We start from the raw sequence: 19,259 nt of genomic DNA, 5'->3' as shown, positions 1-19,259 counted from the left end.
CTAATATATTTTATTTCTATTTAACTTACATCAGTCAAATATCAAATAGGCTTATAGTCACTGATACAGGTGGTTTTACCTTGCTTTTCACTTAAACCCATGTTATTACGGTACTGTAGATATAACGCAATAATCATTATTGTAACCTCCTATTATTCTATTCAATGTGACATTTTAATGGCATGTCTGCCTATGCAGTAGTAGCGGATAGGAGGGATTATTGTCCTACCAACATTACACAGTCAAATGTGTTAATCTAAATATGAGCCTGCACACATGGGACCAAATAGACCCTTCCATGTGGTCTCAGTTCAATTAAACCTCAGGATTTGTTTGTGTACCGTTGTATTGAGCTCTGCAAACTTGGCACAATGGTGCGCTATTCAGCCAGTGCACCCAAACAACAAACACATTGCGTGTCACGCCGAACGTGGACGAACAATGTCAAGGTGTGACAACAAACAGCTGATTGTTAACCCTTTCAAAGCGGGCTTTGTGTGGGCCTACTGAATACGAGAAATGATCGTTGAAAGAAAGGCCTTTTTTTATATACAGTACATTTGCATCGGCCTGGCCCCAGGGTAACGTGGCCTGCTGCGGGCCTCCGTTGCTCTATGGATTTCTATGGCATGTTGCTGGCTCAGGGCTTTTTTTAGGACAAAAGGCCAGTGTGGTGGGTCAGGTATAAAAGGAAACTGTTAACCAGATAGGGTACAGTTCAGCTCAGGAGCAAGAGAACCAGCAGCAGCACCAGCAGCCCACTGACCAGCAACATGACCTCCACTGGAATGAACATGATGAGCAAGGTACTGTAAACGCTCCCTGAATCATTATAGGCTCTTTTCCACTACGAAGGGTAACCATAACCCAGAGCCTGCCATGGCCTAACACTTAAGTTTTGGGAAATTTCTGTTTAGATAACCACAACTAGCACTGAAGAGTGGTCATTTCATACATTCAAATATCAGCCAGTTTCACACAGAGCTGAACTGAATCAGTCTGAATTTGAACACATACTGTAACTACACACAGTAAAAAAAACCTGAGGGTTAATGCAACTCTGAGCGTGTAAAAAATGGATCCAAAGGAACCCAATGCTAACCGGGACCTCTCCCACCACCACTCCCGCAGATCATCTTCTACGAGGAGAGGAACTTCCAGGGCCGCTCCTATGAGTGCATGAGCGACTGTCCCGACATGTCCTCCTACCTGAGCAGGTGCCACTCCTGCAGGGTGGAGAGGGGCTGCTTCATGGTCTACGACCGCTCCAACTACATGGGCAACCAGTACTTCATGAGGAGGGGCGAGTACGCCGACTACATGAGCATGATGGGCATGAGCGACCACATCAAGTCCTGCCGCATGATTCCCATGGTAAGTAGGGCTGCAACGAGCCCGGTTATTTTCTGCGATTGCTTTAAATTGAATAATCGAGAAGCTGAATGATCACCCCAGAATTGGAACGCTAGGGTTAATGTTTAAAGCTTAAAACAAAGCTACATTCAGATACAAGTCCAACCCACTCTCCCTGTGATCCACAGCACAGGGGCAACTACAGGATGAAGATCTACGAGAGGGAGAACTTCGGAGGCCAGAGTTTCGAGCTGATGGATGACTGTGACAACATCATGGACCGCTACCGCATGAACAACTGCATGTCCTGCAACGTGATGGACGGCCACTGGCTGATGTACGAGCAGCCCAACTACAGGGGCAGGATGATGTACATGAGGCCCGGAGAGTACAGGAACTTCATGAACATGGGCATGAGCAGCGGCATGAGGTTCATGAGCATGAAGCGCATCATGGACTCCTGCTACTAGACTCTCTTTGCACTGAATAAAACTGTCATGAACTAAGCTGCTTTCAAGTTTTGACGTGTGTTCTTTGTTCACCTAGTTCCTCATGTGTTGCCATGTGTGCCTCCTTGGTGACATTCAAGAGCTGTAATGAGATATAGAAATATTGACGTTGGACAGTCAACACACCTGTTTCTGGCCTGCATGGCCAGACAGAAATTTTCCTTTAGCCCATTTCACATATAACCAACCCTTTCAACCTGGCTCGGTGGCATCCCTATGTTTGTCATCAAAATGTACACATCTCTTTTCCCAAAAATAGCATTTCTACAAGCACTCTCTCTCTCTCTCTCTCTCTCTCTCTCTCTCTCTCTCTCTCTCTCTCTCTCTCTCTCCCCCCCCCCCCCCTCACTCTGGTTCCACCAGAGAGAGGGGCCAATCCGGCGAGCGAGGGGGGAATCGATGCCGCTGATATGAGCTCGAGCCTAATGAGGATCAGAAACATCTTAATAAAGACCCATAATCCACCACTTAATCCCTCATTACAGAAGCATCTGCATTCACTGGCCCCACTGCAGCGGTGACGGCACATTCCAGGCCCATTGTTCTGCCGCTCACCCAGGACTCTACCCCCCCCCCCCCCCCCCCCCCCCCCTCTCCTCCTCCCTCCTCCCCGGTATTGTCTGTTATATTTGATCCCGTCTCATTAGACTTTGAGACAAGATGAGCTGACGGCCCTGAAAAATAGTGCTTTTGTGCGCACTTCTGTGTTATCTGCCGTCTGAAATGGAAAATGAGACATATGCTTAATGAGCACGAGATGGACTGGGACCTGAGAGCCCATAGTTGAGGATAGATAGTGTGGGGAGTTTTACTTGTGCTTTTATAAGCGACACGCTTCCCAGTTCCCACGCAATGTCACAATAATTATGACTTCTGGAAGTGCGAAATTGTTCGAAAGTGGGCCATGCAGGCTGGCAGATTTAGTCTGAATGCTGGATAATGCTGCCAAGAGGATCTGTTGTATTATCACGTTGGGCTCAGCACCAACTCACAAAGTTGAAGAAGTTATAGGATGTTGACATTATAAGCAGTGAAAGGAAAGCACTCAAAGCAGAGATCACTGATAATAACTGACAATTTGACAGATTCTGGTTGCATTTCCCTATATTATTCAATAGAGCATATACGAACAGAAGTGTGTTGAAACATTCCAATACAGTAAGTAGGACTAGGCCACAAAATGACAATTTAGGCATTTAGCAGATGCTTTTACAGTAAGTAGGTCAGAGCGGTTTATTGTCGGTAACAGCCGAGAATGTGGTAACCTATCCTCGTTACAATGCACTCGACCCTATGGAGATGGATTGCTGAGGTGGAGCGCCACACCAACCATCAGCTCCCAGTACTTTCCTCATAACTTGCCGCACACAAGTGTTCATACGCTATACTCATACGCTGAGTGTTGTCAAGCAAACACCAACTAAATCGCATTCATAGTGTATTCATAGAGGTGCCAACTTGCGCCTAGTGCACAAGTAGGTCATGTACAGTATGCATGGCCTACTTGTGTGCCAGCAGAGCGCGCCATGAGGTGCGCTCACCCCTGGAATCACCAGGAATGCAGGTATCTCATTGGCTGTTAATGATGACGTTACTAGAAATGTTGTTCCCTGATTGGGCTATACAGGCTTAAACAAAGAAGGACACCGACATATACATACCCAGCCAATCGCAGTACATTTGCGCTCTGCTGGCGCAAGTAACTAATATCTATAAAAAAGGTAACAAGATGGAGTCTGAAACCGTGGGTTTTCCCTCAGACTGTTTTGGAAAATGGGGAGGGAGAAGAGTCTCGGATGCTTGCATAGGCGTCGTAGGGAAGAGACGGACAGACATCCTGTGTTAACTGAAGTGTGTGGGAAGGGGTGTAGCCTAGGGGGGTGGATGGAATCCTGAATCTAAGGTGATGCCCTTGATTGCCTTGTAGGCCATCCAGTGTTTTGAATTCAAAGCAGGCAGCAACCAGATTCAGAAGCCAGTGAAGGGAATGCAAAAGAGACATGATAATATGTGTATGTGTGGGGGGTGTTAAATAGCAGGCGTGGCACGGCATCTTGAAGGGATGCTAGGCAGACTCATTGGTGAGGAAGGGTCTAAAATAAATGCAGACGTATAGCGTAAAACTTTTTCTTTTTTATCCCACTCTTTTTCTTTTCTCCTCTACACTGTACTTGTGTTAGTGTGGTTACCCTAACAGGGTAACCAGACTATAGTACTTGTCCGACTTTCTTTACATCTTTACATACAGTAGGCTATTTCTAGTTTTATGTATCCTCCGGTCATTTTATATATTTTGAGCGGTGGTTACACCGTCTCCTATACGTGGCCGTGTGTGTATGCGTCCGTCCGTCCGTGTGTGTGTGTCTGTATGTAGCCTGCAGGCCTGCAGTACCTTTTATGACCACACATGTTAAGGGAGGGGCGCTGTTGTTCAGGCCAGGCCAGACCAGGCACACACACACACACACGCACGCGCACACACACACACACACACACACACACACACACACACAGGGGGGAAGGGGGGGGGGGGGGGGGGGGTAAACCACCGCTCAGTTCACACGGGTGTGATTTTTTTATTTGCCTGATGTTTTGTGTAAAGCACATTGAATTGCCTTGTTGTTTAAATTATACAAAGAAAATTGCCTTGCCTTGCCTACAGTGTGTGTGTGTGTGTGTGTGTGTGTGTGCGTGCGTGCGTGCGTGCGTGCGTGCGTGCGTGTGTGTGTTGAAGGACAGATGACTGTCCAGGACACAAGGTTATAGCTGCAGGACCACTCCCAGGCTCTGGCAGTTGGAACAGAAACCACCAGGGTGTCGTCAATGGAAATGGAAAGATGTTGTAGCGGGCAGTACTTTCCAGGGAAGAAAAGAAGCTCGGTAGTTGGGGAGGTGCTGGGAAGACATCCACTGTGAGATTTGAGCCAGGCTCTTCAACCCGTTTGGCAGAGGGAGGAAGGGAAGAAGAAAAAGCTTTGAACGTCATCAGCGTAAAGGCCTCATACCCCAACCAAACACAAACGTTGTGATATTGCTTGAAAGCTTGTGAGCAGAGATGAAAGACATTAAATCAATCCACATGTGTACATAGTGTTTACCCACCATTTCTCCCATTCTTATATTTTCTCTTATTCGACTGTAACTCCCTCTTCTTTTTCGTTTTCTCTCCAATTCTTTTCCCTGTTGCTCTCCTTCAATTCCGTCCCCCCGGTAGGCCTAAGAAAACATATAACCTAACCCTGTGAGTGGGAACAACTGTACCAAGCAGCTCTGTGAAATCCTACCCACTAACAAAGGAAGACACGAATGCTCTAATTTACTCTAACGAAGGAGGTTAATGTGGAATTATGTGCCGGGAGACGGAGTGAAATCTTTCTTTCTTTAGGTGGGGCTTCAAGTCGAGATGCTCCATGATGTGAGGGTCGGATAATTAGCCCACTGCCGGAGAGGAGACAGATGATTCTAGTGCTCACTCTTCATTACGGACGTGAGCAGAGGGTGGAGGGGGGATAAAATATAACAAATAAAACTCATTAAGGGTGTCCGTGTGCCTAAACCGCTGCAGTGTGCTAACGCACAGCATGATTAGCCCGGGTCAGGGGAGCCATCGTTATTCTGCCTGGATATGAATGCAGATCAAAGTCGGCTGTATAGCTCATTGTCTTTTAACCTGAGGAGAATCACAACATAAGAGCTCCCTATTTGGCAGGTTTCCATTTCTACCCCAGATCACTCCCATGTGGACACCCAGAAAATCATTGCACGTAGAGAGCGAAAAGCTGAAGTTTTGTGGTGTAAAGTCTAGAAAATTATTCATACAATGAAGCACCCTTGGCACATGCCTGCCGTGGAGAATATGGCATTAGTGTTTTAATGCTGGGGAAAAGAAAATGCAATGGTTCATTTATTTTGTTGTGTTAAGCGTAAGGAAAAGTATATTTTCTGGGTGCAATAAGTCTGGGGTTGCCAAATATTTTCAGCTTGAGACCCAAAAGGTACATTTTGTGTCTCCCTGGGACCCAAATGTATACAAAAATACATTAGGCCTATGAATAAACCACTTAAGCCAATCTACAAGCTCACAGCGCATCGCACTGTGATGCACTGTGAACTTGTAGATCTGCCCTTTTCACTATTTCTTAAATGTTTGAAAAATGTATCGGAATTTGTATTTTATTTTATTTTACATATGAAATTTGTTTGTTTGTTCCCTTGTTTGGGAAACACTGCAATATGTCACAACCTGAAGCATTTACGAATGTGGAGGTTAAACCACTGCAGTCTGAAAGAGGAACACCAAACTGACATGCCACTCATGAACCGTTGTTGAGATGGTGTCTAAATCATGAACATAAACAGATACATGAGTTATTATGAAGTTGTTATGAGGCCACTGGCCACACTTGTCTGGGCCTGTCAGACTGCAACCCCTCAGTTTGTTCAAAATAATGTTTTGTTATTTTTCTTTTTTGATGATTGCTATCAGTGATCCTAATCATTGCTACAGTATGTATAGTACAGGGTCAGGATACCAATATAGAGTGTATGCGCATGCATAACGTGAATGGCAAATCGAGTGTCAAAGTGAGTTTAACGTCATTTAATGCAACTAGAAGCTGGGCCGCCCTTCGGGCGGCCCAGCGTCTAGTCGGCGACCTGGCCAACTCGGAACAATGTAAATAGGGAATGAATGCCCCGCCCTTTAATGCAAACCCCATTATACCTGTTTTCATAGGACCCGTTTTGACCATTTGTCTGCCTGTGTCCATTTATGCCCATATATGGAGATATCTGTATCTGTCTGTCTGTCGGTGTCCATTTTATGTCCATATATGGAGATCACTGCAGTTATAGTTCTGGGTCCATTTTATGCCCATATATGCCCATATATGGAGATATCTGTCTATCTGCGTCCATTTTATGCCCATATATGGAGATCTCTGTATCTGTCTGTCTGTGTCCCTTTTATGCCCGTATATGGAGATCTTTGTGATTCTGCATCCATTGTATGCCCATATATGCCATATATGGAGATATATGTTTATCTGCGTCCATTTTATGCCCATATATGAGATTTCTGTCGCTTTTTCAAACAGATGGTCAAAACGGGTCCTATGACAACAGGTATAATGGGGTTTGCATTAAAGGGGGAGGCACAGACAGATACAGAGATCTCCATAATGGGAATAAAGGGACACAGACAAACAGATGGAGGAGGAGACAAACTTAATGCAAACCCCATTATACCTGTTGTCATAGGACCCGTTTTGACCATCTGTTTGCCTGTGTCCATTTATGCCCATATATGGAGATATCTGTATCTGTCTGTCTGCGTCCACTTTATGCCCATATATGGAGATCTTTGACCATCTGTTTGCCTGTGTCCATTTATGCTCATATATGGAGATATCTGTATTTGTCTGAGATCTTTGACCATCTGTTTGCCTGTGTCCATTTATGCTCATATATGGAGATATCTGTATTTGTCTGTCTGCATCCATTTTATGCCCATAAATGGAGATCTATGCAGACACAGTGCCAGTTCCGGAAAATCCTGATGTCAGACATCAGAATCCGAACCTTTCGTGCTGGTTCCAGAAAATCGTGTATCGGGTCGGGTCGGGTCGAGGCCGAGCACTGCACTACCTGCTGCGGTGGGGAATGCACGTGCCGAATTTGAAATAGGGAATGAATGCCCCACCCTTTAATGCAAACCCCATGAATGCCCCACCCTTTAATGCAAACCCCAATATACCTGTTGTCATAGGACCCGTTTTGACCATCTGTTTGTCTTTGTCCACTTATGCCCATATATGAAGATCTCTGCACACACAGTACCGGTTGCAGAAAACTCTGATGTCAGACTTTATGCCCATATCTGGAGAACGCGCGTGCCGGTGGGAAGAAGGGTTCTCGAGATACGCGGATTACATACATACATAAACATTCACAGAGATTTTGTGTTGACTCATGTGGCGTACGTGATGTCAGAGCCTTTTATGAAGTGATGTCACAATGACTCAGCGCTTGCGCCGATTTCCTCCGGAACAGCCTGATGTCAACAATCAGCTCCGCATAAGGAGATTCCGAACGTTTCGCGCCGGTTTCGGAAAACCGCGAGTCGGGTCGGGTCGAGGCCCGGCACTGCACTCCGCGCTGCGGCGGGGAACGCGCGTGCCGAATCTGAAGCCGGTGGGACGAACGGTTCTCGAGATACGCGGATTACAAACAAACAAACAAACAGACAGAGATTTGTCGCATTTATAGATAGATTAGATAGGACTTTTCTGTTTGGATGTATGGGCTGTCAAGGCCAGAAAGTATTTTTTTGCCACTCAGTAGGCGTTTCGACATAACATCCGGGTGTGATGATGATGTCATGCGCATACCCTCTATTAACCAACAAACGTATCAGCTTCAATTTCAGTTTTTCTTGTTTCATTGGAACCCAACCTGAAATTTATTTTTTTATTTTTTTGTCTGGAGAGACTTAAATTCTGTTGCACGTAGAGCTGTTGCAATAAAGAGCTATTTAACTCTTCCTTGACAATAAATAATAAAGGGAAGTGTTCTCACTAAATATGTACAGTGTTCGGTCTACACTGAGCAGTATTTCACAGGTTTGTATGAGAGCCTGTGGTGGTTAGAACTGTCGAGAGGTGCGATCCTCCCCAGAGGTGATGTTTTGCTCCAACATGCTGGGTATAATCCACACCAATCTCCTGCCTCATTTCACACACGCACACACACTCACACGCGCACACACGCACACTCACACACACAAGCAAACACGCGCACACACACACACACACACACACACACACACACACACACACACACACACACACACACACACACTCTCTCTCTTTTTAAAAATTATCCAAATTATCCTCACAATATTTAATTCTCGAATTCTTCTGTACTTTTGGCCAACACAAATACAGTAAACTACACGTGTGTGTGTGTGTGTGTGTGTGTGTGTGTGTGTGTGTGTGTGTGTGTGTGTGTGTGTGTGCGCAAGCCAGCTCATTTGCATTGGTGATCCTCGGTACAGGTCTGTACTCCCTGAAGGGGCTGTGAGGGCTGTCTAACGCTGCATCCCTCTAAAGCCCCTAATCTCTGTTCAGACAATAGTTCAGTTTAATTAAGGGAATGCACGTGCAGTCCTCAGGTATGATGGGCCCTCAATGTATGTATGTATGCACCCTGTCAACATTGATTTGTTTCTGGGTGCATTATCCCAGTTATATTTCATTTTCCTATCCTTCACCTGCCCCCACCCCCTTTTTTAAAAAACAGTTTACGAATAAAGAAGGGAGCAGGTGCAGCGATTGCCCCTCAGGGTGTGTGTGTGTGTGTGTGTGTGTGTGTGTGTGTGTGTGTGTGTGTGTGTGTGTGTGTGTGTGTGTGCGTGTGTGTGTGTGTGTGTGTGTGTGTGTGTGTGTGTGTGTGTGTGTGTGTGTGTGTGTGTGTGTGTGTGTGCACGCATGTTGGTTTAACTGCTTTCCAAGAGAGCAAGTGCAGGCAAATATGCTGTACACACTAATCACACATGATAGCATCTCCAGCAGACAGACAGACAGACAGACAGACAGACAGACAGACAGACAGACAGACAGCAGGCACACGTTAGACCTCAGGGCACGAATGAATGAACAGACTGTAATCAGCCATGACCTCAGGACACACATGCACACACACGCGCTCACTGTGTCTTTGTTTATGTATTTTACAGTATGCGCACAGACTACAGCTGCTGAGAATCAAACACTTTTCTAAAATCTGCTATTTTCTGTAATTTTCTGACAAGAAATTCTGGATCTGGAGTCTGAGGAAATTTTTCAAAGTGGTGGCAGTTGTGCTTTTATTACATGATATCATACTGTAGGGAGAGAATAATATTAGATACACTGGTTGGAGACTCAGAGGTAAAGTAGCTCTGCCACGATGAGATCAATCCATAGCTAGACTAGAAGCAGTGCTCTTCCGAGCACAGGTCTCCACCAGGCCACACAAATCGGCCTGTTATAGCGCCACCATGAGGCTGATTTAAAAAATGTGGGGCAGAGGTTCTGAATTAGCATCCAGGGAGTGTGTGTGCTCAGTTTGGCAGCGATCGGGCCAACGGCGCCGGAGATTAGCTGGTAACAACCAGGCCACACAAATCGGCCTGTTATAGCGCCACCATGAGGCTGATTTGAAAAATGTGGGGCAGAGGTTCTAGATTGGCATCCAGGGAGTGTGTGTGCTCAGTTTGGCAGCGATCGGGCCAACGGTGACTGAGATTAGCTGCTCACAAACTGCGAGGACGCACGCACGCACGGACGGACGGACGCACGGACGGACGGACGGACGGAGGGGAAAACATACTCTCCCTCAGCCTTCGGCTGGTGGAGACAATAAAAGAGAAACTGCTTGTGTCATAATAGTCTGGTAGGATTTGCCTCAAAACATAGGCTGCAGATTGTTGTACAGTAGTGTTGTTGTTTGGCCTCTATTCTGAATGTTTTGAAGGTTTGCACAGGGCTCTACATCCGGTATTGTCCCAGGACAACTTCCTGGCCAAGGATATTGGCCCAGAAGTCTGTCATAAAGACCAAGCTCTACCCAGAACAATATATATCAGACCTAATTAAAGACAATGGCTCTTGTAATATGCAATGTAGATCATATCATAAGGCGGCATAAGGTGGACAACATAAGGCCAAAGTGAAGGTCAGATGAACAAAACAGTATATTCCTCAATATCCTAGCAGAGTTTTAAAAGTTTGCAGTTCTGCATATTGCACCACATTACTCTGCCTTTAGACTAGATGTAAGTGTCTGGGACACTTGCTAATTTTAACTTCAATTTTTGCTTTAATTTGAAGTTATTTCGTTTTCTTTGATTATTTTGTTCACTTTATTTTGAAACTTTCTGTTATTTTGATACTTCCTGTTACTTTATTGGGAATTTCCTGTTTTATTTTGGTACTTCCTGTTACCTGACTTTTATAGCTGAGACTTGCTGAGACTTGCTAGTTTCACCCAAACACTTCACTGTCTGCAGAGTTGGAGTGGAGGCAGGTGCTGAGACACAGCATGGGTTAATAAGCAGCATGCTAAGGTATGTTTTCTTAGCTTGTCTGCAACATTCAGAATCATTTGTTGAAGTATTGTTGAAGTCTAAGTAATACAGATACAGTTTAAGTAAAATTGTTTATTGTCCACACAGTGTCTGCTTGCTGCAATGCTGTGCCTATTGATCGATTTGAGCCTTATAGAAGTTCCAAGGTGGAATTCTGTTTTGACCTTGCATCCCCCGAATAGCAGAGTAAGGTACAGGAAGTTTCTTTGTTGATTTGAATTTCTTTTGATTTATTTGGAATTAATTAATTGTAATTGTTTGGTATTTTGATTTGGGATATGTAGTGTTTTTTGCTTTATTTTCTTTGCTTTGGTATTTGTTTGCAATTTAAATGGATTGATCAGTTTATTGAATGTTTGCTATTTAAAAGTCGATTTGAATCACTGTAATTGAACCTTTTATTTTTGAATCGAATATGTTGAAATGCATTGAATTGAAAAGTAATTGCTTGAAATATACAGATTTTATTGTGTGAAACTGTGAAATTATGAAAGGATTTGTAATGTAATATTCTAATTTTGTCATATTTATTCTTAATTTTTTATAGTTTTCACGGTGTTGATGGTGCTTCATATGTGAGAAGTACAATAAATACACCTGTTGAGACCATCCAGCTTTCTTATTCACAAACCGAGAGGCCGCTACACTAGAGAGGTATGACAGTTTGAAGAATATTAAATAATCTATTTGCTTGGATTTGATATCCTTGTCTTGTCTTCTCTACTTTACTCAGACTGATCTAATATTGACCCATACCCGCACGCACTCCACCCACAAACTGATGGCCGGTGCAGGTGCAATGTGTGCCTCACTGCTGTGCATTTCCCTCTGCATGTGTTTGCAATCCCTCCTCCCTGTCTGGTTGGAAGCTTTAGGAAAGAAAAGAAACAGATGAAGTATGCTATTACTTAAATAAAAGTATCAATCACAATATAGAGGTCTGTTACAAAGGCCAGTGTTCAAAATACTGTAAAAGTAAAAATACAAAAGTATTGGCATCAAAATATAATTTCAGTATCCTACCAAAGTAAAAGCGCTGAGATATTTCACATTAGTTCAAACTTTTGTAAAAGAGAACTGGCACATTATGATCTTGTAGATCTATTTTTGAACAGATAAGGTATGTTTTGTAATAATAATCTACAAAGTATGGTAACTAGCAACCAAAGCTGTCAAAAAATTACAGTTGAGAAAAGTACTATGTTTGCCTTAATTGAAATGTAATGGAGTAGAAGCTTAAAGTACCAAAGCATGGTAAAGTAAACCACCTCACTACCTCTCAACATGGTACTGATGGTAGGCCTATACTTTACGTACAGTACTTGAGTAAATGTACTGCGGTACTTTCCTCTACGGCCGTTACAGTTGCTCTGCGTGCCTTCCCTCCCTGTTCCACGCCACTGGTGGTGATAATGACCATCACAGGTGGAATATGTGATGCACAGCGCCGTGCGCTTCCCCCTGCGTGCGTTTGTCTTCCCCTCCTCCCTGTGTGGCTTGGTTGGAAGCTTTTTTGAAAGAAACAAACGCTGGAATTCAGTCGGTACACAACACGATATCATGAGCCAGGAAGCGTTGAATATAGAGTGCATGTTGGAGTAATGGGATAGAGCGGGCTCCATTGTGTGTCTCCATTTCGCCCCCTATGGGGTCAACCATTGACCTCTGGCCTTTCTGACCTTGCTGACATAATGGACTCATAGGTCTGGTGTGGTTCTCAGCCGTGGTGGAAAGCAATAAGTACATTTAAGTATCGTACTTATTAGTTAATACTTAAGAGCCATATATTTCTAGGGGGGAAAAAGGAATCCCAAAAGTATAGCCTATAGTGATTTATCTTTGTGTATATTCATCTGTGTGACTGTACTAATGAGTACATTCACTTAAATAATAATAATATTAACAATAATAATTTGCATGGAGAGAATTAATCACACACAAAAAAAATCTTGTTGCTCCGTTGTGAGATTGTAGATCGCCTTGTAGTTATATTTGCAAATGACAAAGTAAAACCTTTTTGAAATATAATATAAGGCTTCTGACAAAAAGTGATGAATATTTAAAGGAGAATTGTCGCTTATGGGTTTTTTAGGGAGGTGGGTGGGAAAATTGTTTAATTTGGTCCATTTGTTAGCTTTTGAGAGTTTCACTTTCGAGGGGGCATTCGGGTATTTACAACTATATCTTTCATATTTTCCAAATACGGGCTTATATTTCTTTTATTTCTCGAAAACATTATTCCAGTTGTCTCTAGGGATGTTTATCGCATTGGCATCCCATGGGAGTAGAGTTGTGTTAGGGCTGTGTTAACTAAAGCCTAGCTAAAGGCTTGGCTTTAGCTCTCTCTTTCTTTGCCGTTTCATAATGATGAAGCGTTGTGGATAAACCTGCTTCCTCGGGGGGGTTCTGCTGGTACCTACTGTTGGACTGTTTTATCTGCTGAACTATTAATTATTTCCAGAGGGGGAAGGAAGCTCCATTGAGATGCGTGCCTTTCATTCAGTTCTGGACCTCTCTCTGTTCACCTAACCAATCCGCTGTTAAAGACAGGGCAACGGATGATTTTTAACACTGGAAATTTGTAATGCGGAAGAAAACCTAAACTAAATAATAAATGTTATATACATTTTGGAAATCTGTGTTTGAAAAGCGAAATCCGCCAGCCTCCACCATTCAGAAATCATACAGAAAATAACACTTTGTGAGGTCAGAAATGTCAACCCTGGTAAACTCACCCAGCTCCCCTTTAAACAAAGTAGGATACTTATATCAACAGTACATTTAATGTAATATTTAGCAGTAGAGCTGCTTCTCTTTGTATAAGGGACTTTACAGAATAAAAAGTATATAATAAGAAGAAAATACCAACTTCATGATAGGTCCATATCAGACCTATCATGAAATTGGTATTTTCTTATTATAATTTTAGACATGGACTAGTATGTAAATAGCATTACGTTGTCCCATATCTTTTACCCTAGCTCAGGAATCAAGTCCAGGGAAGCCTTTATGACTAACCAGGATACTTGACATTATTGAGTGACCCTTTGGCCTTTGTCACTTTAGGTATTAAGCTGCTTGAGAAGGTAAAAGGTGACAAAGTGGGAGCTGAAAAGATTAGTGATGACGGTGAAAGAGTCATGTCCATAAAGTTACTGACCCACTCAGAATTGAGATGCATGTGCATGTCTCTACATTCAATTACACTCAAAAAAGGGAAAAGCTCAAGCTTCGCCTCCATAATAACCTATGTATAAAGTGGGGTTCAAGTGGTCAACTGATTGTGATTCTATAATATTAGCTAATATTGCTAGGGAACCCCTTCAAGGACCCCTTCAATGACCCCTGGGGGTTCCCCCTATCCCACTTTGAGAAGCACTGCTATAGACCTCTGGCCAGCTGTGGGACTGAAGACACTAATGGGTCCCTGGGGGCCCTCCATGACCCTTGACCACTCTGCAAGACCCAGGGCCTTTAATAAGACCTACACAGATCAGATCCATATGGTAACTTAAAGGGGAGTTGTTGGCTTTCTTTTTCAGAGTCATTTAATTAAGAGCTCTACTTTTTGATCACTGAAGCATATAGCAGAGTTTATGAAGGTAAAAACCTGAGCACGCGGTTTTATTGGGTGGTTTATAATTTGTACAGTGTGGCCATGCTTTGATGTTGGACCTGGCTGAGGTTGATAAGTCACTTATACATGTAATTCGATGACATGAGGATGATGGTAGTGGGATACTGCCACAAATGCTACTATATAATGTCACAAGCTCAAGGTAAAGGATAATTTTTAACAAAGAGATTTGGTGTAGAGAGAAAAAAGGAGTCTGCTCCCGGGGGATTCGGGTAACTAAAGGGGTTTAAATGGTTTAAAACTCCATTGAATTAAATGTATCAATAAACATTAAGTGCCGTCTTGTTCCTTATCTCTCTCCATGAATCCAATGGCATTATCAGTACGCGGGCAGTTTCCCAGCGCAGGCCTTGTTTGTTGACACAGCTGCAGTTTGGGCATAATGTCACAGGATGCAAAACACACCCGCCTGCCAGTTTGCCAGTTTCACAAAGACGCAAGACTGGAACTAATCTTTCCCTACCCACCTTGGAACCCCATGTCTTCTTATATTGTTATAATTGCATTATTTCTACTGCACTGCGCGCTGAAAGCATGGAGACTGTAGCGACTGTAAAAATGGACATTTCAAGGGCAGATCCTAAAGCAATACTAACCTGAGGCAAGGATACAAAGCAGAAAGGCTTGGCCAAAATCAAGGCCCAATCCTTGGATACATGAGCTTGAGTCTGACTAAACCACAAGGGGGCAGTGGTGGTATTATCCTGCCTTCCACACTGTGCATCTCTAGTACTGATTTTCAGGTTGGCTACAAAGAATAGAATCACTTGCAATTCTGCTCAGCAAACTTGCAATAGCTTTTTCAGTGGTGGACAGTAATCAAGTACATTTACTAGTAGCCTACTGTACTTTATTTGTGTTTTTCATATCTGTAACTTCACATCATGGTAGTTTAGGAGTTGCATTCCACTACATTTCAAAGACAAATACTTTTGACTTCCACTACCTTTCTAGGAATAAGGGGAAAAGCACATTATGAATTAATTAACCACATAAGCCATATTTCAAATATAATGAAAATAGCAGATCTACAAGCTTACAAGTCACCGCCATGAACAAACAGTGCTTGTAGATCTGCTATTTTCACTATTATTGTTTTTTTTCCCCCTGTAAATTCTTTGAAATAGTTTTCTAGAAAATGTCAAAATGTTAATACAGTAATGCTTTGATATATATATATATATATTTAAAGGAAATGTACTGTGTAATTGTTTTGTTGGAACACCTTTTTACGTGCTAACTCCAGGTACTTTAACTCGTTATGACTGAGAAACCTTTCACTATAGTTGAGTGATATTTGACCAGGAGTAGGGCACTAGGCCTATCTATACTTTGCCTCAAGTACTGGGGTTGAGTACTTTGTCCCCCACTGGCTTCAAAGAAAAGACTCTCTTTTGCAATTCGGCCTGGCAAACTTGCATTAGAGCTCTTTTTACCAAAAGTCTTGAAATAAAAGACCCCAAACAGGAAGGATAAAAAACCCTGACAACAATGGATCACCGCCCAGTTCTAAGACGCCGCTGATATCTCTCTATCTGCTCCTGTGTTTTAGCAGTGTCAGTGACAGGGAAGGCCTGCCCTGTGGGTATGGAGACAGCGAGAGCATACTGCACCGCAGAGCAGAAACCAGCCTTTTGTCTGCTTCCTTCTGGTCCTCCAGCAGTGCTTGGAGATCCGGCTCTTCACAGCGAGCAGGCATGGGCGTCTACCTAACTACCTGCCGACCACACAATGGTATCAGGTGGGCACTCCGTGGGGACACAGCAGGGTCTGAAATGCAGGCACGTGCACACATAGACATGAAAGGGGGCTTGAGCCCCTGCCCTTTTATCCGTCTGTAAAAAAAGTGCCTTCTCCAGACCATGAATGCAGTTTTTACTGTGGTGAAAGAAACGCAAATGCCCTCTTTCCATGCCATACCCGAAGGCAGCATTCAAGAGAATTGCCTTGTCCAAACTCTCCTGAACTCGAATGCATCTCCAGTATTCACTTGATTATGCTTGGTTCTGTGTGGTATCAAGCACCGAAAATAGCCGACCTGCAAGCTCACAACCCGTCGCAGCCGCGACGCGTCGTGAGCTTGGAGGTCTGCTATTTTTTATATTTTTGCCAAAAGGCCCTTTTAGACATTTCAGCCCCTGCCTCTCTAACATTCTCTGCACGTCCCTGCACAGCAGGGTCTGAAATCTGTATTTCACCCTGTGACTTGTCGACACATGTCCGATGTGTTGTATTTCAGGGGAAGAATTGCTTTTCTTTTTTTCCTTCTGCATTGTTGTGTGAAGGTTGGGGGTTGGAGGTTGCAAAGAGGATGTCCTCTTTGCAAGGTGCAACAGGTGCAGGGATGGATGGGGCTTTCCCCAAGGACCCATAGGGAAGAAGAGCTCCCTCCGCTCAAACTCCAGAGAGGCGGATGCTTTCTGGTGGGACGACACAATGCTTGCATGAAAACCTGGAAAGAGACAATTGTCTGTAAATGGCTCCCTGATGTGTCCTGTAACACAACAGGTAGAGTAGTGGTCCTAAAACATTTTCATGTGAGGGACCCCCAAATTGATAGGCCGTAGGCCCCCGATCTGTAAAGGTTTTGAGCAAGTGGGATTTGTTTAAAACGTTCTATATTTCTTTCACAATCTTTCAAAAATAATAGATCTACAACCTCACAGACCAGATTTAATGGCCCAACAAATGTCACAAACGTGACATCCAGATTTGATTGGCCACTTCTCGAGTTCCCGTGACATAGTGCTCTGATCAGCACTATATTAGACGTTGGGAAGGCGGGCTGAACATCCAGATTAAATAAGTCATTCGCTACCATAATCGCTGGTCATTTTTGATAATGACGTGGTAAACTCTGTCTGGGTCTAGAGCAGCGGTTCTCAACCTGTGGGTCGGGACCATTATTTTGAGGGGTCCCCAGATGAAGCTTAATGTGAAACACTGTTTTGCTCATTGTGAGCATGTAGATCTTCTATTATATAGAACCGTGTTATAGAAAACGTAATGCATCAACTCTTAGTGCTTGTCAGGCTGGGGGGGTCCCCCAGTTAAAATATGATTATTTTGGGGGTCATGGCCTGAAAAAGTTGAGAACCACTGGTCTTGAGAAGATGGACCGACTATATCCTATTGGCACTATGACGTACTTCTTGTGGTAAGGAAGAACATTTAACATTAGTAGGACGCATCCATATTATCCTAGAATGAGGATGTCTCCGGCCGCCCACCTTTCTTTTTTTTTTTTTTACAGTAGAGACCTCGAGTCGTCTGGAATTATTTAGGGAGGCTCTGAGGTCATTTCCTGTTGTGCTATTCCCGATGCTATCACCCTGAATAGCCCGCCGGTTGTTTTCCACCCATCCAGGAAGTCCTCGCTTAATTTGTTATGCTCCCATCACCTCCTCAGTCCTCCTCTGATGTGTTTTTGGTCATTCCCATAGAAAGGCCGTGCAGGCAGATACAGACAGAGGCAGAGCAGCCTGGCACTTATCAGCCAGGGACTTGAAACATGTTTATTTACAGGTCATCGGGGAGCTTGGGAAGAGGCCTCCTCCTGACCAGCATCAAACCTCCCCGGCCCTGCTCACCCAACCAAGCCGTATCCCCCTCCGTCCCCAAACACACACACACACACACACACACACACACACACACACACACACACACACACACACACACACACACACGCAGGTTTGTATTACTATACTTTGCTATCCAAATTTTCGGACGATGGTTTTACAAATGCCTTTTTTGTGTGCCATTTTTAACCCTGACCCTAAAGCCTGAAATTATCCGATCTGTGAGCTTGTAGATCATTTACACACAACTTAAATCAGGCATAACTCCAACCCCAACCTCTAAAACGTACCTCTAAATGCTTAATCCTAACCTTAACCCCAACCTGAATCTTTTCCTAATTGAAGCCTAACTCTTAAAAAAAACAGCCATTTCCCTTTGTGGGGACCAAGAAAACAGTCCTCACAACGTCTATTTCTCAAATTCTGCTATACTTGTGGCGGGGACATTTACCCCTCACAAGTATAGTAATACAGGCCCATGCACACACACACACACACACACACACACACACGTTCGTGCATCGTGCGCGCACGCATACGCACACACACACGTCAGCGTTTGATGGGTGTCGACAGCCACTCGAGCGGCTTCAAAGGGCGGACGAGTGGCGGTTGCAGATGTGTGACTGCTCACGGTGCCCTAATCTGTTCAGAGGAGGGAGGGGAGTGGAGGGGGAAAGGGGGGTGTTCCGATCCGGATCTTTTTCATCCAGCCTCACAGAGACGTGGGCTCTTTGCGAAGGGCCCCGCTGTAATACAGTGCATTAGCCAGATAAAGGCCTCTGCTCACAGCTGTCTCCCGCTGACAGCCTCTTCAAATATAACCAGCCAGGGGTGGATCTAGGACGATCCTCCTTGACCCTCGCATTCGCTATATCTGCTGCTCTTTCTCTCCCTTTCTCTCTCTCTCTCTCTCTCTCTCTCTCTCTCTCTCTCTCTCTCTCTCTCTCTCTCTCTCTCTCTCTGTCTATCATTTCTTATGGTAGGTTTGTCCAAGGGCGCTTCACAGTCCAGTGCAGTTCAATTCAATTACATTTTATTCAATTCAAAGG

At 44.0% G+C, this 19,259-nt stretch overlaps 1 protein-coding gene across 1 annotated transcript; it reads left to right on the top strand.

Moving 5' to 3' along the window:
• Positions 1-773: 773 nt before the first annotated feature.
• Positions 774-1,823, top strand: LOC308296223 (gamma-crystallin M2-like; the record flags this gene model as incomplete). The annotated part of the gene is made up of 3 exons (XM_080739394.1): positions 774-806; positions 1,132-1,374; positions 1,542-1,823. 3 exons carry the CDS (start codon positions 774-776, stop codon positions 1,821-1,823), a joined length of 558 nt encoding a protein of 185 aa, XP_080595520.1.
• Positions 1,824-19,259: the final 17,436 nt, after the last annotated feature.

The sequence above is a fragment of the Nannobrachium achirus genome, assembly GCF_963921795.1.
Source record: "Nannobrachium achirus genome assembly, chromosome: 12".
In the NCBI taxonomy this organism is placed as follows: Eukaryota; Metazoa; Chordata; class Actinopteri; order Myctophiformes; family Myctophidae; genus Nannobrachium; species Nannobrachium achirus.
The sequence above is the reverse complement of the archived record's forward strand: the minus strand, read 5'-3'. Positions and strand labels throughout refer to the sequence as shown.